The 26,953-nt window shown below is 33.8% G+C and overlaps 1 protein-coding gene and 1 long non-coding RNA gene across 2 annotated transcripts; both read left to right on the top strand.

The window, feature by feature from the left end:
- The first annotated feature begins 179 nt into the window (after positions 1–179).
- Positions 180–9,458, top strand: LOC126818518 (inositol monophosphatase 3). Its single transcript, XM_050545984.1, has 5 exons — positions 180–574; positions 2,565–2,730; positions 3,076–3,171; positions 3,369–3,542; positions 4,383–9,458. The coding sequence occupies exons 1-5, from the start codon at positions 242–244 to the stop codon at positions 4,661–4,663; spliced, it is 1,050 nt and encodes a 349-aa protein (XP_050401941.1). The 5' UTR covers positions 180–241; the 3' UTR covers positions 4,664–9,458.
- Positions 9,459–22,775: 13,317 nt separating this feature from the next.
- On the top strand, positions 22,776–24,120 carry LOC126818523 (uncharacterized). The gene is made up of 2 exons (XR_007679258.1): positions 22,776–22,994; positions 23,793–24,120. It is a non-coding gene; the product is annotated as an uncharacterized LOC126818523 (long non-coding RNA).
- The last annotated feature ends 2,833 nt before the right edge of the window (positions 24,121–26,953 follow it).

The raw sequence follows: 26,953 nt of genomic DNA, 5'->3' as shown, positions 1-26,953 counted from the left end.
TGATTTTATAACATCGCTACTAAAGGATATTTCCAACATTAAATGACGCATTGTATATTTAACAGCAAACAGTGTACGTTATTATATAATATACTTCACCGTTGTTCATATATATTTTTAAAAAGTAGGCATAAGTTTTATTATACGAAAAAGAAACTTACATACCAGTTGTAGACGGTAATAACCAGACACAAGATACACCGCACACCTATTTTTATATCGAAGAACTCGAAGTCTGCCTATGACGAAAATGGCACCAGTTAACGTTAGACTGAATCCAGTCGGATTCGTTGTGTTCCTGGTATTAGGTCTTTCTCTGGCATTTTACATATTTGGTCTACCGAAATGGTTCAGGGAGGAAGAGAGAGTAAGCATGAGGGAAGTGCTCTCAGTTAGCATAGATTTAGCACAACGTGGAGGAATCAAAGTGAAAGAGGTGGCCGAGATGCATAAACTCAATCCAGTATCAAAAGGCAAAACGAAAGAAGGAAAAGATGAGCTAAAGACACAGGGGGACCTTCAGTCTCATAAAGCAATTGTTTATGGGTTTTCCAAAGCTTACCCAGGAATGAAGGTAGATATAGGCCTAGCATATATATACACCGTAATAATATGTTTTAGTTAGATTGAGTCAAGAGACGAGTTGAGACTTACATACTTACTACATGTAGCCAGGGCGACCTTCGGTTGCACGGATTTTCGTACTATTATCGAACCATCTGCATGCGAATGGCATTTAGTTCAACCAGTGGTCGTGACCAGCCGCACCATGCGATAAAGCACGGTCGGGATAGTTCAAAGATGGTTGACAAAACTGACACTTGAGAAGATTTTATGAAAAATATGATAAAATTGCCAATTGCCGTTGCGTTATTTACACCTTGGTCGGTATTATAGGGCCCATGTTAACACCTGAAAGTTAGTGAATGGGCATTGTAGTAAGATGTTAAATTTGATTTTTTTTCGTCTTTTTTTTTTTTGATGAATTTGACAGATTAGGATCTTATTCGAATATATATAGGCACACGACAAAAAAACTGTACGTGTGAAATGATCTTGGTTGGGTGACATAAATTCAATGAAAAATATTCTGATATTGACTAATCCTATTTGTAACCTATTTTAAGCTTGCTTTCACATCACAGTATGGAAAAATAATCAGTTTTTAAAAATACATGAGTAAATAGGAGAAAATATAGCAGGCGGAACAACTGACATGGTCGCCACCATATTGAATAGTCAATGGCTAGGGCCATTTGAGTTCGGGTGCTGGTTCAGACTGTAGTCGCGACCATAGTCTACATCCGAAGGTCGCCCAGGAGGGCACTTTCTATCAACTAAAACAGTAAACTGAACATATAGATACAATGGATATACTTATGTAATAAAATATGGGGTTTAATTTTAGAGAACAAGACATTAAACATACATTATGCAAGAGCTAAATCTGCCTATTGCAATTCTTTATTTAGGCTTCAAATGTTACAGAAATTATTAATTAGACCTTTATTTACACGACAAGCTTAAAATCAACTCTGTAGACCCACGGATGGCTTGGATACAGTTTGGATTTAAACAGCCTCGTCCATTTAAAATTAAATCAATAAATAAATGACCAAGCTAACGTTTACCGTTACTCGCTGATGTCACAACCGGAAACTGGTGATGAAAGGCCCGCCAGGCGAGGCTACCATAGCCATTGAGCATGTTACTCAATAATCGAGAATATGTGGGTGGAGTTATCGTTTGTCAATCAAACGCTAATTCTCATAGACGGTGAAGACACAATTGATGTATTTCTAGTCCAAACTTCTAACAGTGACAATTCCGTTCAGAACAAAGTAATTTGACTGAAATTTTCAACATTTTCTTTTTATATCATCTAATTTTGAATTATTATAGCAAGAATGGCCAACTCTTTATAAAACTCCTTAAAGGGGCTTAATCGCTAATATTTGGGACCTAGAAATTGACCCAAATGGGTCGCAACACATATAATAATGTAATCTGATTGTATATCAACTGATTCACATTCAATTGTTTCCGTTTTTACTCTAATTTCAAATTAGTTATATCCAGCAAAATAGGGCATGTGTCTCAACCCTATAGCAATTTCTAGCGTCTGGTTATTCCAGTCTATTGAGCAGGCTCTCCAGTTGAATATGTCTAGCCTCGTTCTTTCTGGTCACTTGTTGCAAATGACGCTAAAACGCACTATGGTACACGAATCGTGTACCCATGGTAAAATGGTTATTTTGTCTTAAATGTTGGATATCAGAAGCCTGCCTTTTCCTGGTAAGATCACAACATCAATGTTGATTTGAATTGACAAATAATTCGTATTTTCAATGTGTAAGACTTTGGATGATATTGAGTTAGAGACTTAGCTACTTTAACTAATGAATCTATTGATACTGCTCAAGGCAGTGTTGTATCAATATATTTATATTTTGCACTAATTTTGCTAATGATGAACATTATGTTTATTTTAAATTAGTATAATGTTCTAAATCATGGATCTGGATATAGTTTTTAACAATGTCTATTTTATATCTTCTTGTTAGGTTATATCTGAGGAACATGACACTGCTCCCATTGATTTAGCTGTGGTACCAGAAGTAAATAAACATTTAAAAGAAGTCCTAGATAATGTTGTAAGTGATCAATCCATACCAGTGAGTCAGATCACTATCTGGATAGATCCATTGGATGCTACTGAGGAATATAAAGGTATTGTATGATATATTCTTTTCTTCTCAATTGTACCTCAGTGACAGTGTCATTCAGAGAAAGAGAATGACCTTTAGAATGGATTTATCTACCAGTCTCTCACACCTTTGAGAACACAATAACTCTGCTTTTAATTGAAGTAGAATGATCAAATTTTGTGTAGATGTTCATAAGAAGCATTTTCTGTTTAGGCTAAGCAAAGATAATTAATTTGGTTGGTCAAGATTTTGGAACAAAATAACCCTGCTTCTAATTATAATACATATAATATATTATAGATATTAGTATATCATTTATAATATGTTGTAAATGACTTATATCAGTATATCATGGTATATTATATAGATGAACTGTATGAGTATGTTACAACTATGGTATGTGTAGCTGTAAAAGGTAATCCAGTTATTGGTGTTATTCATAAACCATTTTATAAAGAAACAGGTGAGTTTACCCAATTAATGTTTCATGTTAAGGAAATATTGCTGGGAGATTTTCCTGTGAATTTCTTTGTGTAGGCATATTTATTTATGTTTTTTAAATTCAGGGGAAGTAACTTCAATTTACATTTGTGCAGTCATACAAGTATGTTATGCATTATTAAGTGACCTGATTGTTTAAGATATTTTTCTACTTTACAGCATGGGCTTGGGTTGGTTATGGCCATTCTAAAAATCTGGACAAAACATCTCCTGAAACCAATGCAAAGAAGACACCAAAAATCATAGCATCTCGCTCACATCCTGGACAAATAGAGGGTGTTGTCCATGAATCCTTGGGAACAGATGCTATTGTCACTCCTGCAGGAGGAGCAGGTAAATATATGGCTGATTTTAGGGTTGAATGACAACACACTTGCTATAGTAAGATCCCAGTGTATAAACTTTTACTAAAGCACATACACTGTAATGTATATACATGCCAGGGTTCAAATTACCATTTCTTGAGAACCAGTCCAATGGGCTTACTATAATCTTAGTCTTCAATAGAAATCATTACTGGAAGTCTAAAATTTGACAATGAAATAACTGAAAGCCCACAATTTAAGTAAAGTGTCGGTATTTAACATCAATAAGCATACTTAAATCTTTAAATAGTCTCCACTGACAACAACTAATTTTACACATGTATATTTACACATCTCAGAAACCATTCCTGAAATATATCTTTTTGAAACTTTATGAAATTTCTAAACTTGCATCGTTCATATATCAAGAACGGATCACATAATTTGATATATTGGTAGTATAATTGTAAAAAAAAGGTGTTTGTGGGTTTGTAATAAATTGAACTATAAACCGGTAAGTATAATTGAGATGGTGATACTATTTGCTATAAGCTTACATCTAACTTGTAACTAGTATTTGGTTGTTGATTACCAATAACAAAGAGATTGTCTATCCCTGTGCCGTTCAAAACAAGCCGAAGGGTGCTGGATATTGAAGACAATAACCATCCAATTGATAATTTAAACATGTGTGTTGATTGACCTTATATCACAGCATATTCATGTAAAGCTGTGAAGAAACACTTATGATTACCTATGGGGGATTGTTCGCAAAAATTAAATACCGGCATACTTTCCGAAAAATTATAACAATATATTGTTTGACCGAAACATATTGCTGTATACAAGTGTTTTTATTGTTTTACAGGTTACAAGACCTTAGAAGTTATAAGAGGGAATGCTGATGCCTATATTCATGTCACTGCTATTAAAAAATGGGATATATGTGCTGGAAATGCCCTTCTTAGTGCTCTAGATGGTAAAATGACCACAATCAATGGTCGAAATATTATAGACTATTCACCACATGACTCCCCAGTTAATAGTGAAGGCTTATTAGCTACTATGAACAATCATAATGATTATCTAGATAAACTTGAACCAGTTGTAACCAAATTGATGGAAGAAAAGAAGGTGAAGAAGACGTAGTGAAACTGACACTGTTTTTAATCTAGATGCTGGAATATACACTTGGTCTATATTATTGTCTTATATTTAATGTTATTGGAACTGTATGGTTTATAAAATATATCAGGGGTTTTCATTTATTATAGGGAATTTATAAAATGGGATTATTGGAATCTTGGAGCAATAACAAAAATAACACATTAACTAGAGATAATTAAAAAATTAACGATTTTGATAAGTTTCATAAATAAATAAATATTTATTTATTGATAATTGCAAAATGGTCATTCAATTTCTGTGAAATTACTGTGAGGGTAGTGTAGTGTATTGAAATCCAAAATGAGAACCAATATTTGCTTTAATATCTGATACTTTATTATGTTAAAGTATTGTACATGTTTTATTCTGAAATTTCTCAAATCTACATAGCATCCAATAAAAAGGCTGGTTTGTCAGATCTTACTGAGTGAAGATAACTAGAATTTTAATAGATCAAATGGAATAGAGATCTAATTTTAGTTGTTAACAACATTTGTTGAATGTTTGTTTTTGTTGGATAATATGTCTAAAAATCCAATTAAAATTTTGTGATATTTTAATGAAAATACATATTAAATTTAAATATAGACCACTTTTTACTGAAGTTCTGTGCCTAGAGTCCAGAACTGTACTGCCCTGGAACGAGATACTAGTCCCAATCATTCAGTCTATAAAAATTCTTGTAGTGTTGCACATCATTGTTAAATGTTAGGTCTCGGTTATCTCATAGTTGTGTACACATTGAAATAATCTACAGTAATTAGTACCACTGACAGGCATTGGTAATCTCCTGGTTCAGGTCACTCTGCACCTTTAATATATATGAAAGTTTTTCCATTCATAAGGTACTCATATAATTTGATTCAAAATGTCTGCTTGTTTGAGCCAAAGGGCATGCTTGATTGTCATTCCGGAATGTTTGGAATTAACAGAATTAAATTCAATCCTGTCACAGTTCTGTTAATCCTGACAACAGAGGTGGTGTAGTAGAATCGTGACCTAATTAAACACAACAATTTGATTAAAACTCAGATCCTATTTCGTTTCATTTTTATAGTTCAAAATTTCATTTTACTTGTCTTTACTACACTAGGATCTGGAAGAGTTATTATCATTGATGTGTTCTGAATGATGTGAGGGATTAACCAATGAAACGGTCTGTTACGGCTAGCTTTTGGCGTGTTTTGCATGGAACTGTGGGTAATCCACTAGTAACTTCAATGCTGATTGGTTAATCAAATGTCTGATGTCATAGGGTCAAAAGCTGCTACTATGACCTCTGACGTGACCTATCGCTATAACTTGTCAGATCTTCATGTAGTGTGGGCCATCGAAAGTATAAAAAACAAAACAAAATATAGATCTTATTTTAATCAGATTGTTAAACACAACGAATTTGTTTCAGCTGTCATGGGCACAACAGCCTGAAATCCCCCTTTCACTCCATGTCACTATTTTGAGGATTGAGAGAATTCAATTCCGAACCGTTCAGTCAAGTATCCCCTAAGTTTAGCATGACATCCCATATAATTTATGACATTTTCTTTATACATTTTATGGTGGAAGCTTAACTAGCCAGATCGTTCAAATGTATTAAGTAGGTCCAAGTTTACAAAAACCTTCATGAAGAATGGTCTAGCTTGTATGCAAAAGATACTATTATTATTAATTTATTTGTCTATGATAGAGTAAGATAGCAGTGTGAAATAAATAGAAACCATTTATAAACTTTAAATTGCCATAACTTCAGTTAGAATTGATCGATATGAATGTGATCATAATGTTTTAAATATAAAAATACTATTCATTGTATATGGTAGTAAACTCTATTCTAGCATGTTGATGGTGCTTTAGTGGGTAATAACTAATATATATTAAATAATTCAAGTGCACAGTTAATTTAATTATAAAAGTATTAACAGTTTATTTAAAAAGTATATTACCAGATAAATCTTGTTAACATATCTAGCTCTGATATTTTAATTTGCAAAGCATCTGTTGAAAATGTGATATTAACGAATGTTATATTAGTCTTTTTGGGGGGTATTTATTGTTTTTTGTGTGAAAGTACAAGTTTGAGGTTAATTTTATTCTAAATAAAGTGATACTTTAACCTGACATGCATTGATAGAAAGTCTTTGTATTATTATGATGTCATATGTGACAGACTCGGCTAAAAGAGACATCGGTAAAAAAACTACTTTATTCAAAGTCCTTGTGATTTGTATGTGACATAGGCATTTAGCTTTGAAGTCACCATATTATAGTGACCATAGCATCCCAAAACAGTAAATTTCATGCAATGAGCTTTGTGGAATGAAATATAAGGTCATTTTTGTGGATAATTTTGCTAGAAATGTGTCTCATTAAACCAGAACTGGTCACAAATGTGGTTTCTCAAAATATTCATGTTACTGTGTATTATAGACTAGAACAAACCGGTACACTATAATACGAAATAAATCTTTAAATAAGGAGTTGTGTTAGAAGTATATTAGAAAATATATATAAATAATTTTCTACGCATGAACTAATATATCAATAGTAAAATAATGATAAATTGATGTGATTTAGTTTTTACATTGTATATGATCATTGTTGATGTTTTCTTCTCTCTTTGTATTGTCTATATGCCAACTAGTAATCTTGATCACCATCACACCAGTTGAAAAGTTATCATCAGGCATCTTGGTGACCAGATGGGTAATTTGTCATTGACATATACAAACGATGTTCCTTTTATATACTATTTTTTAGTATGTTCTCAATCTTTTTGTATGAAATCATCTGTTCTATATGATGTTATACATAGATATAGATCACGGTAAATAATTTTATTGAAGTGCAATAAACACTTAAATGCAGTATTTAATTTGTACCTAAGAAATTAAAAAGCAGTATAAATAGAATTTTCTCAAGAGTTGACTTAAAAACTTTCAGTGAATGATCAACTCAATTTTGTTTGAATGTGGTAAAAGTGTATGGATGAGATTAAATGAAACTAGTTTCTTACATGTTTATTAATATTTTGTAAAATCAAGGCTCATGGTTCACCTTCAAGTAAGGTATGAAGAAAGTGTATTTTTGTTTTGTCTCTAAATGTCAAACTATTTTATTTATTTACTGGCATATGTTGCAATTCCATCTTGAAAAATATTAAAGAGGCAATATCACTCTCACCAATAAATTTAATGTATACAGTTTTAAAATAATGTACTTAATTTTCAAATTTGTATTCCACATTATAATCATTACACATGCCTAATTTTGGAAATTTAAATCATTGTCCCACTTAGAGTAAGGCATTCATCATGAGTGTTTGTTAAAAGTTTGTGAAAAAAAAACTTGTTGATTTGTCTCAGATTACGAAGTTCACCAATTTAACTGTATGTTCCAATCACATTAAGTTAATTATCAATTTAAAAGACCGCTAACAGGCCATAATGCCTTTTTAATAAAACAACCATATTGGTGAACTTTAAATATCCATGACGTTTTTTTTATTGAATAATTGCAAATGTTTCATTATCTCAAGGAACGTTTCTTTACTTTTTAAGTAAAAGTGTTTGGTATTCATGTATCTCAGATGTCAAAATACACTATACATGTACACTATTTTAATGTAGAGACTGTTGTGTACTATTATGTATTTAATGTACATCTGAGTATTAAAAATCTTCTTGAAGAATGAACTGACTTGTGCAAAGAATTATTACTGTATTTGTTTTAAGATGTATCAAAGCAAAATTATAAAATCAGTAGAAACCAATGTAAACTTTGAACAGCCATTACTTAGGTTCGAATTTATAGATTTGAATAATTCAGTATCCAGATATTTTTAAAATGAAAATAATTTTGATTGTGTATTGTCTTTAAAAAACAATATGTTCATCTTATTTCTGGTATTTTGGGTCTTTAAACAATATAAAATCATTTACATCCTTTAAAGATACATTATGGGAGATTTTTACAGAGAATTGGCCATTCTTGCTATAACAGTTCAAAAGTAGATGATGAAAGAAGAATATTTTGAAAATTTCAGTCAAATTACTTTATTCTGAACATAGTTATCATCGTTGTAATATTTGACTAGAAATGGTAGTGAAATGTGCCTTCACTGTGGCTGATCGTTTGATTGACAGGCGTTAACTCCACCTACATATCTCGATTATCAAGTAAAGTTTTCAATGGCATGCGGAAACGCTCTACAGCGGCCTCGCTAAGTACACTCTATCATTTAAATCCGAGCTGTAGCCGAGCCATCCGTGGGTCTACAGAGTTGATTTTGGGCTTGTTGTTTAAATAAAGATCTAATTTATAATTTCTATAACATCTGAAGCCTAAATTAAGACTTGCAATAATCAGATTTTGCTCTTGCATAATGTATGTTAAATAATAGGTAACCATTTTATGGTTTTGTTCCTATTATAAAGTTTTAAATCTATCAGACATGTCACTTTGCTTTTATTTTATGTAATGTCATTTAATCATGAAAAATATTAATACAGCATCCATCTGTATGGCTTTTTTGAAAATTATTTTCTTGAATAATTATTATATTGAGAAACTTGCATAATTATGTATGCTCATCTTTTCAACAATTCATATGTAAATGTGAAACTACAATTGGTCTAATATTATGTATATTTTCATGATTGACATTTGTAAATATGTGCATATTCACTTTTATTAATTCAATTACTTGTAATTTATGGAATTATATATGTATTGTGTGGGTTATTATTATAGAATATATTATTAAAAATATACAACCAATGTTTTATTGTTAATTTTAGTGGGTTTTTTTCTCATTTAGTGATATTCTAGTTCAGATCTGACATAGGTACTATGCGTGTGGGTGTGTGTGTGTGTGTGTGTGGGGGGGGGGGGGTAACTTTATTTAATGTTGGCCTAAGAAATTAAATGTTTTTGCAGACAGCCCAAGCCTACATTCTACAGGATTATTAATATTAAAAGTAGTTTTCCATGTTCCATTGGTTAACCAGATTTCAGCTTCACTTTCTGGGTTAAATGGCATGAGTATTCCGAACTCAGAAACATACGAAAAGTTTGTAGTTGTCTTTATGTTTTTTTAATTGTTTTTTGTGGGGTGGGGGGCTGAGATACACCACTGTGTCCATCTGTTGATACCATGTGTCAGTTTTATTTGTTCCTTAAACTTGAACGCCCATACTTCCTGCTTCTACATCTAATAATTAAGGTATAGATATTCTCACCACAGGTGGGTATGTATAAATTTACTTTTTTATACGCAAACATTGAACAAGTAGTAGGACATTCCTGTCGATCCATCGTACACAATTTCTTCGGAACACACTTGATTTATCACCCAGTCCTTTAAAATATTACATGCGATATTTATGGAAGACCAAACAGCTCTTTATTCAGTGTTCTTAGTTCTTATTTCTTAATTCATAGTTCTTAATTCTTATTTCTTCATTTGTTGTCGTATTTCAACATTTGTACACAAGAATTAACATTTTTATCTTAAAATCAATATTTGTTTTACAAATCAGACATTTATCATCTCAGATTTATAAAATGTATTTTAATATAAAGATAGAATTTATTTTAGAAAATCAAAAATTGGCCTACATTTACATTTCATCAGAGAAATACAACGAAAAACAAATCTGGAACAACAAATTTCTAAATACAATGTTTTGCAAGATTTGTATTTAGAAATTTGTTGTTCCAGATTTGTTTTTCGTTGTATTTCTCTGATGAAATGTAAATGTAGGCCAATTTTTGATTAGAAATTTGTTGTTCCAGATTTGTTTTTCGTTGTATTTCTCTGATGAAATGTAAATGTAGGCCAATTTTTGATTTTCTAAAATAAATTCTATCTTTATATTAAAATACAATTAAAATACATTTTATAAATCTGATATGATAAATGTCTGATTGTAAAACAAATATTGATTTTAAGACTATGAATTAAGAAATAATGACTAAGAACACTGGATAAAGGGCTGCTTGGTTTTCCATAGATATTAACATCAATAATAGTAAGACGATTAAGCCAGATATATGTTATAAATACCCACAACTCTTGCAATGAACAAATAAATAAATAATTGTAATAGAAATACCCTGATGGTGAATATATTCTTTGAAGACTCTTGATAACACAACAATAATAACAAAAGCAAAGAAAAAACATTAAAATATTTTATGTAAGAAATATACAACGATTCTAGCCAAAGAGCACTGAGAATTATCCCGCTAAAATAGCCCACCTCACCATACATCCAAGAGTTTCAAACAGGAATTACTGCCCAATCGGGTTTTTTTTTTGCAGGATCATGAACCGCTGCTGGTACTTCCGACCAGTCCATTGTTAGTGGGGGCATCAAGGAATTACAGCCCATTCAGGTATCTTTTTAGGATCTGGTTGACATATTGGAACATCAGACCAGTTTTTATTACTGCTGATGGAGGCATCATTTCATCGTCGTCGTTAGTACTGATACCATCGGATGCCATTCGTGGTATTTCTACTGGTTCAGGATTTACAGACAATTCAGGACTAGTTAATAGATTAGGTTGATCTGCGAGAGCTTCAGACCATTCATCATCAACGTTTTTGTCAAACGTAACAGTCTGTGTATTTGAACATGTTGGCCACCTTCCTGCACTTCAGTGGGTGTAAGCCACTGTCCAGTTCTTGCTACTAAGAACCTATCTTGGTGTAAGCAGTCCTTGATGCTCGAATAAGGGCTTTAGGCAAAGGTCGAAAGAATTCTTTTGCAATTTTTCTCCATGACGTTAAAGAGACGACTGTTATTCCTGAGAAAGAGAAATTAAGTTGTTCTATAATTGTCGTAAAAAGAATACATGTTTGCACTGAAAAGGAAATTATAATTATTCTATAAAGCTACTAGACTATTATCCGGCTGGATAATTCTTTTGAATACTTTTGGGAAGATCAATCTCATTGCCAATGGGAAATTCAGTTCTCTATGGCATATCCAAAAATATTAAATTTTACTAACTACTTTTATTATCAAAATCTTTGACATGTTCCGCTAACAGTACCAGACGTAGATCTGTAAATAAAAAATATTATACAGCTACTTTCAAGTAATTGTCTATATAGCTAGCTAGCTAAAAACTTAAATGATTATCGAACAACCTACCTGGAATCAAAAAAGGCTTTCTTCTTGATAAACAACAGAATTTTTAAATGAAATGAAATGGGGTTCGACGTCCTACTATTCTGCTCCTATGCTGGGCTAATGAAGACGGGCATACGCCATAGAGTGTGCTATGAGGGAAATTTTGCCCGGGCAGCGGCACTATCGCCTACTCTTATATCGAATTCCAACTGCCAAGGGATCTTTTACGTGCATTCCAATGTATACACGGGACCTCGGTTTTTCGTCTCATCCGAAGGACTAGACAACTGTCCTTGTCAGGCCCTCCGTCCTGCATCACTGACAAGGGGGAACCACGCCGGAAAACCTGGATGAACTTTCTCGGCCAATGCAGGGATCGAACACCCAACCTCCAGGCTAGCGAGCCAGCAGAATATTTTTTAAGTAGAAAAGTACCGAGAGATAAAGTAAATAACACCTTTGTTGTTAATTAACAATATGGATAATAAAGTTACCAATAGATATCACTAGATATAGAATAAACAATTATAATTATGACCCTGTCTATATTATGACGTTAAAACGATGGGAATAGTTAGAGAAGTGTTACCTCCCTTGCTTTGTTCAACGCGATTTTTTCTGAGGAACTCTTTGTGACGGGATGGCGCATTAGCTACGAACACGTAACTAAAAACTTTGAGATACTGTGATGTATTTGTTTTTTTAAAGCTACGATTGGATGCCTTTAGTTTCACCTGGCAAACTTAATTTCTCTTTTAATGCATAGTAATATAACATCTTAAAAATAAGGTCATTTTACACTGTTAGGACTAATTAAACATACCCAGCCCAATATAGTTAAATAATATGATCGGGATAAATATGTTCTTGGTTGCTGAGCAACAGCCCGCATATATCCTTTGGGTGTGCTTCTTATACCTGTTCACATTGTAAATCTTCATTCCAGTCATGCAGCAAAAGACTACTACGGCAAGGTGGTAATAAAGAAAGGTCTGTTATTTTTGTTACCCAGAAAATTTTTCTTCTAGCGTCATCCATCTACTGATGTAAGTCGCCTTCCGCGATATTTTCTACCTTTGGCCGTTTCATTATTGATCAAAATGTGTATATTTGGATCATAGTTTGCGAAGAGAATGTTTGGGATGCCTATTTCGCACGAGCAAGAACGTAAAATACAATTTGTTTCAGTGCCTCCATCAATTTGCAATGCGAAGAGGGGTGGGTAGGCTATTTAGATGTCCTCGTGGTTTGTTGTCAGTTCTAGGATATTCTCGACACTTGTAATACTAATCTTGATATATTTTTTGATCCAATCAAGATTAGTATTGAAAGTGTTGGGAATATCTCGGCTTACATGCTTTCAGTGGTAATGACTATCTGTCTTTCTTTTTCCAACTTTCTAATAATTTTTAAAGAACTGGGACAGACAAATGATGTTTCTAATGACGTAATTGCTGGTTTAGAAAAAAATGTACCATGTGTGGCTAAAGGCGACTTAACATCAATAGATGACACTAAAACAAAGATTCCTGGAGGAATTTTAATTGTGATGAAAAATAACAAACCTTTCTTTCTTTATTACCACATTACCTGAGTAGTCTTTTGCTGCACATTAAACGCAACAATTATGTTGCAACAATATGGAAACAGACTGCAAAACCAATGACCGAACAAGATGACCCTGCGATACAAGGTTGGAATGAAGGTTTGCAATGTGAATAAGTATCTGAAGCATATCGAAAGGATATATGCGAGCTGTTGATTAGCCACCAAGAAGATATTAATCCCGCTCATATTATGAACTTTGATTGGGAATCTTCTGATGAAGAATAAGAATAAACTAATATCTAAACATGTCTCTGATTTCCTGTGTTTTTATGTACATTTCCAGATCTCTTAAAAAGTACCATTATAATTTAATATTTGGATTAAGAACTTGTTACTGAACGAAAAGGCAATCTGATTAAAATACAGATGTATATTTCGTTTCGTTTTTCTTTTATACTTTCGATGACCTACACTACATGAAGATCTGACCAGTTGGACTGGGAGGTCGCGTCAGGGGTCATACTAGTGACTTTTGACCCTATGACGTCAGACATTGATTAATCAATCAGCGTTGACTTTTCTAGGGGTTTACCAGAGCACGCCAAGAACTCGCCTTAACATACCGTTTCGTTGGCTAATTCCTCACATCAACTAGACCACCTGTTATATAACAACCCTTCCAGATCCTAGTATTGTGAAATTTTGAACTATAAAAAGCGAAACAAAATAGCATCTGTGTTTTAATCAGATTGAACGAAAACACTTTTCAGGTCAATTTTGAACCAAGTGGCTTATGTCCCCAAAATTACATCTTGCCCCCCCCCCCTCTCGCGCGCCCCATACATGCATAGAGGATGTGGATGTGCAACGGAATTAAAAAGTAATGTTTTTACCAAGATCTAAGAAAATCATCATTTAAATCAACGTGAACTCATTTCCCGCCAATTTATCCCGATTCACACTGGAGCACCGTGATGGTAAGTGCAAGAGGGCCACTCCATACATAAACAAACATCTATAAGACAAATCTGCTGATAAGATGAGAAAACACATGAGTCATTGGCCTTGCACTCATGAATGATGGGGTGAGGCATTTTGCATGATTCACTTGCCTTTCGACAGGACAACGAGACAGGGGCTCTTTTCTTGGATTCGTGGACCCTTTCTTGCACCCCCAGGTACCCATCCACAGGACTAGGATTTTCATTAACAAAAATCGGTTAGGAGGCTGGCGCCTCCGCTATAATACATTTCTTACTTAATTAGGGCTCTACATTTGGTTTTCGCCATTTTGAGAGCAAATGAGATAGTCATTATAATTATAGCATGTGGAATCCGCGGTTTGCACGTCGAGCACATACTGAGATACTTTTCTAGCAACATCAATTTCCTTTTTACATTAATTGAATTAATAAAAGTGAATACCCATATTTATAAATGAGACTCCCATGAACAGATCGCACAAACTCAAACAATCTCCTCATGTTGCTAGAAATAATAGGCATATTAATCGAACGAAATATACTAAACAGAAAAAAAAATCGTCAGTACGATTTCAAAATCAGAGAGGCACTTTAATCAAATCATTCAGAAAACGACTTACTAAATGGATCAAAGCAATTTTTTGTAAACAGAATGTTGACACATTAGTGATTAATTCATCACAATGTTGACATTACGAGAAGGTTTAGAGTCTGTACACAGTCTATACATCAGTATCAGGGCCGTATTTAGCGGGGGTGCAGGGAGTACATTGCACCCCCAGAAAAATAAGTCGCCCCGAGAAATTGCGCCCCCACCCCATCAAAAAAAAAAAAAAAAAAATTATTTGACAATCTTTCAATTATAAAATAATACACTTGATTATGATCACACAGTGATGCTCTTAAAGCACTGATCACTCGATCGGTTTTAAGGGCGCCATGCGCCAATGGGTTCGTTTGCCCTGATCGAAACTTTCTTATAAGTTATATCACATACGTGGAGGCTATGGCGCCCCACCACTCTGCCATTGGTACCTGGAACCACACTCCCAGAAAAACCTGGCGCAATCCATCGGCCGTGTTTGCTCTCGGTACGACGTTATTAGGTCTCCTCTGAATTTCATCCCAAAGATGTTCAATCGGGTTTAAGTCCGGACTAAGGGCTGGCCAGTGCATAACGGTGACACCGTTCTGCTGTAGCAAGTCTCGAGTAACTCTGGCGGTGTGGACATAGGCGTTGTCATGACGTGGAGTCTGAGAGCTTGATCGATGTAGCGCACTGCTGTGATGTCGCCTCCTCTCAATGGACCAAGATTTGGGAACACTACAGGACCCATGATGTGCAAAAAGTTTTTTTTTGTTTCGTTAATAAGGGCTGGATGGTTATACTTTTGATGAACCAATAACTGTTATTGAGATAGAAAAAGCCATATATTCTACCAAATGGAAAATCCCCAGGTCCAGTTGGAATTCTGAAAGCCCAGGGTCCAGTTGGAATTCCGAATGAACACTTAAGACATCCTATGTTCTCTCTGCTCGCTCCTATTTTTAAACACACTTTTTAACACAATTCTTCAGAGTGGTAACTATCCAGAATCGTGATGTAAAGCTGGCCATTGTTCCATTACATAAGCAGGATGAGAAAACTGATCCGGGAAACTACATACGGATTTCTTTTTTATCAGGCATAAGAAAAATATTTACTAAAATCCAGAACACTCGTCTGTCTGAAATGTGTGAAGCTGAGGATATATTATGAGGAACAGTCAGGTTACAGGAAAGGATACAGTACCTCTGATAATATGTCCAGACTGATAAGTTATTGTTGTAAGATTATTTTAACTTTAACATGGGTACAAGACAGAGCTGTATTTTTCACTTTATTTCTCAATGAGTTACTAGAAGTGTTAAATCTGAATAACTGTAGGAACGTTTGTAAATGAACCTGTGGAAAACATTTCAGTATTATGTTCTGCAGATGATATCGTATCAGTGTCAGCTACTGATGGTAGATTACAAAAATAATATATTATTGTATTAGTGAATTCTGTAAAATATATGGTATGAAAATCAATCTATCTAAAACCAAAATTATTGTATTTAGAAGAGGTGGTGTTATAAAGCAATTCGAGAAATAGTTGTATCAAAGGAGGTAATCGAGTCAGTACACCAAAACTGCAACCACTTTGCCCAGCAAGGAGAAAAGGCCATTAATAATATGACGTATGATTTTTGCATGAAACAAAAACTTAGCATAATGAATTCATTATTTCTCTTTGATGGAATGGTAGTACCAATACTAACATATTGGTCAGATGTATGGGGCTATGAAACATACCAATGCATTGAAGCTGTTCATTTAAAGTTTTGTAAAGTTCTGTAGGAGATTCTTGTCACGTAGTTCCAATGTACCCAAACTGCCTATTTATGGTTGACTTCGTAGAAATCCTATTCATGTTTTACACACATATAATTTGATCAAATATTGGCTTAAGATCTGTTGTTTTATGCCTTCAGAGAATCCAAGGCCTGTTATGAAACAGGTCGGTGGCAAAATGTTGATAAGAGATAAAAGAATATGTTTGTAGTGTAATAACACTTTTCAATATAGTATTGTAGAGAATGAAATTCACTTTATATTGGAATGTCCACTTTATTCTAGTCTTATGATTGTAAGACATGATATATTCAAATCATAAATAATCCAACTATTCATTTAGCTGAATATATTGAGAAGGGTATGAGACTGAGGAAGGAATATTTAGATAAATTAAACTAAATCGTAAATAAGTATGGAATGCTACTGAATCACTCACAGTCCCTATACAGAAACCGGTTATTTGGGTAGCGATTGAGTGCAGTTTATATATTTATACGATTTACTCATTTCTGTAACTGTGTTATAATATTTATATATTTATTGTATATTGTCACATGTATCTTTGGGCTGGAGGCCGGCGTTATTTAAATATAAATAAAAAATAATTAGGTTTATGTTCGAGTGCGAGGAAGGATAATTCTGCCTTGCCAGCATTTTGTAAGCACATATTGTTGGTAAGGGAAGCCTTTATCACACCACAGGCTTTGGACGCCGGTCTAAATATAATATATACGAGGATCACAGTCGATAGAATTGTTCATTAACTGAGTTTATTTCTGATTAATTGCCGAAGAATGATGAGAATGAATCAGACAGAACACTGTCACCAGAAGAATTTGACCAATAAACAGTCCACAATTTTGTATAAATCTTTCTTTTTTGTTGTCACTATTTTCAATTTTTACGGGGGGTTGGATGGCCGAATGGTTAGCGCTGTATCATAAGGTCTGTCATTGAGTCAACTGGCGGGGTTTCGACTCGCCGGTTGTACCTCGCCTGTCCAACCTCGTGGGTTTTCTCCGGGTCCTCCGACTGCTAAAGACCCCTACGCGCAAGCGAATTATTGAAATAAAATTGAACCATGTGTTAGTCCCGAAATGACCTAGTTTGTGTCGAGTGGACGTTAAACCCCATCTCTCTCTCTCTCTCTCTCTCTCTCTCCCTCTCAATTTTCACAGCCAGAATAAAAAAAGAATTTGCTTCCTCTATTAGTCTAGTTACGCAATTTGTTGCTGGTTTATAAATCATTTTGTAGATCAATCTTCCAATTTGTATGTTCGGTGAGAATAGATGTATTACATTAGTTGTCTTTTTTCATTGTCTATATATGAAACGAAATGAAATGAAGTGAAAGGAGGTTTAACATCCTACTTTTCTGCGCCGACTTGGACTAATGTAGCCGGGCCTACGTCTTACAGTATGCTATGAGGTAAACTTTGCCCAGGCAACAGAGCTATGACCTACTCCTATATCAAATTCCAACTGTCAAGACGTGCAGGCCAACGTGTGCACCGGACCTCGGTTTTCGGCCTATCCGAATGATTAGACGCCGTACTTGCTATGGAATTGCAGATGAATAATGAGTGCAATGTCGAATGCATTGGGCATATGATAAATTATATGCAACAGAGTTTTAACGGGGATCTTTTTCTGGGGTTTGGGCGCAACAAGGAGGGCAAATTGATGTAACGGCGCCTCGGTAACGTTAGCAGCTTCCGATGCCATCGGCAATTGAAAGAACTTTTTGTCAGGAGAACGAAGAGTCATATGGACAATTAAACAGGCTGTAACTCTTGGGAGCGTTGGAAGCCACCCATCAGCAAGCGTTTGCGATTTCTAACCATTTTTGGTATTAAAATTAGGGCTGGCGAGCGAGCATAGATCTCGAGAAATCGAGGTGGGATGGAGGTGAGGGGTGATTGGAGCATGGGGGGGGGGGGCGTTGTAGCCATCGACTTCCCCAAGGCAGATATATGTGTTATTTTGAATCATTTTTGCTGTTACAATTCTATTCGAGCTCGTTCGCTTATTATATCGCTCAACTAAGGCGAGGTTCTCGTTGTTATAGGGGCCAATGTTGTCTTGATGTTGTTGCTTCTGTACAGGTTCACTAATAACATTTTATTATTTATTATGTCCGAGTGTTTGTTTTTGTCTTCTCTATGTGTTGTGTCTTCTGGGTGTCCATTTTGTTGATATGTGTAATGTCGTTGATCTGTATTAACTTAGAGGTGGGTATTTTGTTATTCTTAGGTTTATACAATCGGCTAAACCTTCATGATAGAATTTGTTGAATCCGTTTCAGATCTTCATGATCACATTCCTGGTTGATTAGACGGCCAAACAAAATATTTTTTTTTGTCATCAAGCGCCCTTCATAATATTACAATATCTGTATAAACTCATTTTTCTTCTATATTGACATATATTGATCAAATTAATACCAGTGACAAAAGTCGGACTTAAAATAGATCCTGGTAATCAAGTGTGAATGAAGCAAGTCCTAGGATTGATGGACATAGATGACTTGATTATTATTTCAATTGGAGTGTAATTCCCGGCTATCCAGGGGGCTCTTTATTAACTCAAGAAGTCGCTTTGTGTGTCAATCAGAGCATAATCAGGTTGATCAACCTGTGCCTCAAATGAAAGTTTTCTTGATTATTGAATTAATGAGGAGATGTCCTTTCCTCTAATGACCAATCCGTCCCCGCCATGAAACTAAAGACTGTCATATGTTTAATAATGTGGCCATTAATTTGCCCATAACGAATGTAATATATCCAGGTTGTTCTTCTCATTATCTTATATACCATTCATTATCACTATACTTCAACATAAGATTTTTATCATTCCGTCTCCGACGGCGTTACCATTGTCTTCAGGAATATCTTATTATTCCAGGTACGCACAAGTTTGATCCTGCGTTATGAGAAAAGGGCACTCTGTTCTGTTTCTACTCCTGATTAGTTATATTGCTAAATAATAACATGTTCTTAATTGTTTTATTTATATACATTTTTGTTCTTTTTGTTTTCGCTTTTAGTCATTAGTGCTTCAAGTTTGCTTGTCAACTAATCAGATCTATAAGATATCTTTTTATTATATGTTTATTAGACAGAGAATCTCAAGTAATGAGAGATTTTTCGGGCAAACTACAACTGTGCTGGAATTTCAACCAAGGGGAAGGAACAAATTCTAACTTCATAAGAAAGTCATTAACAATATAAATGTTTGCCGGTTTTACTGCTTTGTGGTGTAAACAGTTCTCCTATGATGGTGAGTGGGAGCTTGTAAGTTATGTCATAGAGTCAATAGGCGTGATTTTGACTTCACACTTCACGAAAAAAAAAGAGATAACTTCAAAATATAAAAAATAAAACAATGAATTAGTAATTACCATACATTAATACATCGACACATACATTTTTTCTAATACTAATATTTATAGAATGCCAAAAGTTTCTTCTATAGCAAAGGAAACATAGTCTGAAGTGGTTTCGGCACCACACTGAATTGACCAGAACCATTAAACACTGGATAATTCTATTGAGCTAAAGCGTCTAGTCAAACTATGGAAAGTTATCTGTTACACCAAATTAATAAAAGTGTTGCCTAGGGGGCTTTTATGACTATTGTTATCATCATGTTGATCAAAGAGAGTGCCATTTTGAATTGTTTTTCTGTTCCTTTTTTATATTATTATCTGTCAACCAGAATTGTCCTAACAAAATCTTCAATTTGGTTCACGAACCTTTGTGTGACATGCCAGGATACAGTGGTAAAATGTACATTATATTCCACAACACTTCACTACAGCGTCTTATAATATTAATAGGAGGCACCTGACCTAAATAAAATAGGCCCAAAAGATCTGCCAAAGAAATTAAATGGCGATTAACTTGCCGCTTTTTCTGGACCAACTGAGCAAATGGCGGCTCATCATTGAATTCAAACTGTCAAAAATTATTTTAAGTACACGCAAGTGTATACACGAATGGGCGTCCGTTTTTTGTACCATCCGAATGACCAGATGTTTTTTATCCTGCCAACAACGATATCGGACACGGGACTCCTTGGGCCTCATACTCACTCACTGAGCAACCGCGGTTCCCCTTATTAATGCATTGTGAAGTTAACCCTTTTCGAAAGGTTGGTTATGTAGAAAATATACCAGATTTTAAATCAACTACATAACGTATGTGACATGGTCCTATTCTCAGACGAATCATTTGGCAAGTTTCACCAACCAATTAACAGGCTAATTATAAGACGTGGGGTGGGATAAAATAACTAAACATCGTCAAGAGCAGAAAGCACAAGAAAACGGACATACGACAATGCCATTTTATCAATATTTCTATTTCTAAAAGCCTTCGGAGGGAATCGATCATCTAAACCGTTTGACTAATCGTGTTTAGTATATCGCTATCATACCAGAACATTCATTGAAATGAAAACATGGATTATGTTTTTAGTCTATAGATTATTAAACATTATTAATAACTCTTCTTAAAACCCAACACACATCAGGAGACATCGTGATTTCAACAAACAATTTTAATTAATAAAGAACTTTATTTGATCGATTACCACTTTATTCGCTTAAAGCAAAACCCTTTCATGATTTAAACGTGAGTATTAATTATAAAGTTATATCGAATCAAAATTGCAACTTGAATTCTAAATATTATGGCTTTATTAATGCCGATAAAAATAACCAACCCTCTTATCGTTACATAAAAGGTTCCTAAATACACGCAAGTGACGCCATTTTGTTTTTGTGTGCTTTCACACGTAAAGTAGAAATAAAAGGTGTTTAAGTCAAGATAGGTTTCTAGTCATTATCACCAGTTTTACACTCGTCGCTTGTCGATAATAAAACAGGTTCTCTAATAAGAAACAAATCAATGATTTAGTTGATACTACTGTGGCTGAATATAGCTCTAGTTTTAAAATAGAATCTATTAGTAAAGAGTGTGCCAGCATGAATCCGATAAACATCATGGCACCTTTTCAAATCGATGCTAATAACTTTTCAATTTGATTTTGTTTCGCACCAATCAAGGTTTTTAAATATTTCGTCACTGAAGAAATTTCGAACCCCCGTTTTTATCTTTAACAAAACCTACTATAGCTTGCATGATCACCGACATTTAATTCAAGATTTGGATATTGATGGTGCAATAGTTCTTTATTGCTAAATTGTTAAGCTCGGTGTTATCCTTTATATTGACAATAATTGTATCTGTTATAAGCTGAAGATCGTCACTTTATATTGGAGTATAGAAAGAATACATTCGGCACACAGAACTATCTACTTTGAGAATATATCTCTGCCCTGAATGGCCGCCATGTCAAAAAAATGAGTATACACTTTTTTTTAATGAGGTTCTAATCCGTTTTACATCTTTCATACACACAAAATAGTAAATAACATTTTATATTTTATTAAATGGAAGCAGAACAAACACTTAGTGTTTCCGACTAAAATATTCGTTTTATGTCGGTCAATTAGCTTCGTGTCTGTTATCAAGAGGAGCTAATTGTAGAAAAACGACGTAACTTTCGTATGGCAACAGTATTGGTGTTTAGTTATTGCATAATATAGCTGAAGAGGGAGGGCTCCCTACTTCTTTCAATAGTTCACTGCATATCTCCTTTATTCATGTTAGAGGGTTGTTGGATGGCCGAATGGTTAGCACGTGTATCATAAGGTCTGTCATTGAGTCAACTGGCGGGGTTTCGATTCCCAGGTTGTACGTGGCAAGGAGTTGTGTCGCTTGTCCAACCTCGTGGGTCCTCCGATTTCCTTCCACTGCTAAAGACCCCTATGCACAAGCGAATTATTGAAATAAAATTGAACCATGTGTTAGTCCCGAAATGACCTGATTTCTCTCTCTCTTTCTCTCTATTCATGCATAGAACTTAATACACTGGAACGCCAACGAGCGTCTACTTCCGGTAAAATTTGTGGCTGTGTGACGTGCTTCGAAAAAGTGCCCAGTTTACTTCCGGTATATTGTTATTATCACGTAATTTTGTTAGCCTGATAATGTGAATTGGATTAAATATTTATTCATTTGTGCCTCACTCCAAACAAATGTTGTGATCTTCGCTCATCATTTATTATTGATATAAAAAGAAATGTCATAAATAATGCAACAGGGAGAGTTGTAAAATGACGAAGAACTGGAAGCGACGACGTCGACTGGCTGCCAGCACAGTACAATTTACAAACTGCGCACTGTCTTTATAAACAGGTATGTTGAAAATTCACTAATGTCATTAGGCCTATAATTCATAGAATCAAGTCATCGTTTTTTTTTGAGAAAACATAAATGAATCGATTTACAAAATAATAATGTAATGACTGGTTTAAGTCGGGGACGGAATTACGTACCAAACCCTTTTGTTTACTATAGACTTATAATAGTTATAGGCCTGTCAGGAATGTGAATGAATTTCAAAAAGTTGATTTAGTAATATTTCAGTGAGCACAACCATACTTCTAATTTTACAATATTGGGGAACTAATAAAATAAAAGTACAAAAAAATGAATACTGGTATTTTGTTTTTAAATTTAAATTATTTGATCTAATTCAAAGAAAAATTTACAAATGGAATTTTCCTTTTGAATATTATTTCTTTGTGAAAAAATTCACATGATAATCAAGAAGAAAAGGATATCAGATTTGTGTCATTGAAGGAGTGGATTTGTATATAAATTAAGGCCTTGTTTGAGTAAAATTAAAAGAGCTATCAAGTGAATAATGCTGATTGAAGAAAGTTTTTCTTGTGCCAATTCCCATGGCATTACCTGAAATCGGTCGTACTTTCTTGGTATTGAGTCTGATTTGAATATAAACCCATCTGTAAAGTCTGACACCAACTGCCTTTTTAATCTATGCATAAATTATATTAGTATAACTAAAACTGCATTTCTCTTTATTCAACTGTAAAATTTAATTGTAATTTGTAGACACAGAAATCCCTGAAGAAACTCTATTTTATGTTCAAACATACTACTACTAATAATTAATATGTATTTTTTTTTCAGACCAATAATACAAAAGCCATTGTATTTAATTTTATGAAGAACTTTCATTTGATGTGAACAAGGAATTTCTAACATGGAAGAAGGACAATAAAATATAATTCCTAAATAACCACCCGCACTGAGTGTTGATTCATCCCTAAATCCTAACTTTAAAATAGTTGTTGCACTGAATGAAAAGCAGGCTGTTATGCGAGTGCCTGAAAGACTTTGAAATATATTTCTTGTGAAAAATTGGAATAGACTCAGCTATCAACTGACTGTACATTATACACTTTCAGTTACACATTCTATTTTTTGGAAATAATTTTAATAAATATAATGAATGAAATCATTGGATTATTGTGAATATTTTGAAAATGTACTAGGGATAGAGTCTGTCTATCTTGTCCACTCAATGAAATTATGAATTCTCCTCAATGTGTTTAAAGTCAATTTCTATTCAATTCATAAGATATGCAGCTCTTGTGTGTACTGGTACAGGTGTATTCAGTAAACTGTAAAATTTACCCACTCCCTCCTCTATGATTACATAAAATCATTTATTGTAACTTTGACACACGGATCACAATTTACAATAGGGTGAATGAAAATATGCATAAATCTGGTAACTTTTCTCTCTGATCAAATGTGTGAAATTGTCATAAATTTATACAAATTTAAGGTTCAATGTGAATGCAACTATGGTATATTTTCTTGGACAAATTTTCCAGATCCTAAAAACATTAGCTTCACACAGTGTCACTTCACTATAAGCATAGTTCAGAATAGTAATGTCTTTACATTTTGTGGGTCTCTATTATATTGCAAATACACATATTATAAACGTTTAAATCCACAACTTTTCATATTTCAAATTTATTATTTCCTTTTAATAAAAAAAAAATTATTTCATTCTGATCCACAGTACTTGGTGCCAATCCAAACTTAGTTTTGATATTTAATGCACTCCTTCATGCTTCCATAATACAGTATATGCAATGCTACCTGATGCACCACTGACAAAAAGGGAAAACAGGCAATTTTCTCAACAAACATCTGAATCAAAATCCAAATCTCCTTGATAGTGGGCAAACGCCTTCCTCCCTGTAAATGTCAATTTATTTTAATTTTATAAATCTTCATAACATGCTCAGAGAATTCTGTCTGATTTTGACTTTTTTTTGACAGCTGATCACTGTTTTAGAAATAGGTAGGCCTATATAAAAATGAGGCCTAGTAGGCCTATATTATTTTAATTTTGCAAATCTTCACAAAATGCAATGAAATTTTCTACCTGCATATTTTGACCTTTTTTTTGACAGTGTTTTAGAAATAGGTAGGCCTAAATAAAAATGAGGCCTAGTAGGCCTATATTATTTTAATTTTGCAAATCTTCAAAAAATGCAGTGAAATTTTCTGCCTGCTTATCATGACAGCTGATCACCTTTTTTTTTAGAAATATGTAGGCCTATATTACAAGGCCTAGTATTATTTTAATTTTACAAATCTTCATAACATGCTAAGAGAATTCTGCCTGCATATTTTGACTTTTTTTTGACAGCTGATCACTGTTTTAGAAATAGGTAGGCCTATATAAAAATGAGCCCTAGTAGGCCTTTATTATTTTAATTTTGCAAATCTTCACAAAATGCAATGAAATTTTCTGCCTGCTTATCATGACTTTTTTTTGACAGTTGATCACCTTTTTTTAGAAATATGTAGGCCTATATTACAAGGCCTAGTAGTATTTTAATTTTACAAATCTTCATAACATGCTCAGAGAATTCTGCCTGCATATTTCGACCTTTTTTTGACAGCTGATCACTGTTTTAGAAATAGGTAGGCCTATATAAAAATGAGGCCTAGTAGGCCTATATTATTTTAATTTTGCAAATCTTCACAAAATGTAGTGAAATTTTCTGTCTGAATATTTTGACCTTTTTTTTGACAGTGTTTTAGAAATAGGTAGGCCTATATAAAAATGAGGCCTAGTAGGCCTATATTATTATTTTGCAAATCTTCAAAAAATGCAGTGAAATTTTCTGCCTGCTTATCATGACTTTTTTTTGACAGCTGATCACCTTTTTTTTTAGAAATATGTAGGCCTATATTACAAGGCCTAGTATTATTTTAATTTTACAAATCTTCATAACATGCTCAGAGAATTCTGCCTGCATATTTTGACAGCTGATCACTTTTTTAGAAATAGGTAGGCCTATATAAAAATGAGGCCTAGTAGGCCTATATTATTTTAATTTTGCAAATCTTCACAAAATAGTGAAATATTCTGCCTGCTTATCATGACTTTTTTTTGACAGCTGATCGCCTTTTTTTTTAGAAATATGTAGGCCTATATTACAAGGCCTAGTATTTTTTTAATTTTACAAATCTTCCTTAAATGCTCAGAGAATTCTGCCAGCATATTGTGACTTTTTTTTGACAGCTTATGACTGTTTTTAGAAATAGACAGGACATAATGAGGCCTAGTGGGTCTATATTATTTTAACTTTACAAATCTGCAAAAAATGCAGTGACATATTCTGCCTGCACATCACAATTATTATTTATTTTTTTGACAGCTGATCACCCTGTTATAGAAATATGTAGGAATATATTACAAGGCCTGGTAGTATTATTTTACATTTACAAATCTTCATAAAAATGCGCAGAGAATTCTGCCTGCATATTGTGACTTTTTTTGACAGCTGGTCACTGTTTTAAGAAATAGGTACTAAGTTAGGCCTATATCACAAATTACCTACTTATCAAATCAGAACACCTTCTACGTGTGCATATCCTATCCTAGTTATGCCGTATTACTCGTATAGGAATTAATACTGTAGTATTCTGTAGTTTGGCAATTGGATCACTACAGTTTTCTGTAGGAATAGAATGGGTACTACAGAATTCTATAGACTTTTTTTATGAATTCTTATTTTGGGAATAAATATAATTGGCCAATGATTTATTCTAAATTGATAAGCTTATTTTTTCTCTCATGAATTAATAATTGCCGCATGATTTGACACCGGCACTTGCCGAACTATACAAGCCAAAGGCTACTTTCAAATACAAATTACGAATGAAAAATGAGCATTTAACAGAATTTTATTTTGTATTTCATTGGAATATTTCCAAATTAATATTTATTTTAAGAAAATTCAGCCAACACTTACGTCTAA

The sequence above is a fragment of the Patella vulgata genome, chromosome 4 (assembly GCF_932274485.2).
Source record: "Patella vulgata chromosome 4, xgPatVulg1.2, whole genome shotgun sequence".
NCBI lineage: Eukaryota > Metazoa > Mollusca > Gastropoda > Patellidae > Patella > Patella vulgata.
The sequence above is the reverse complement of the archived record's forward strand: the minus strand, read 5'-3'. Positions and strand labels throughout refer to the sequence as shown.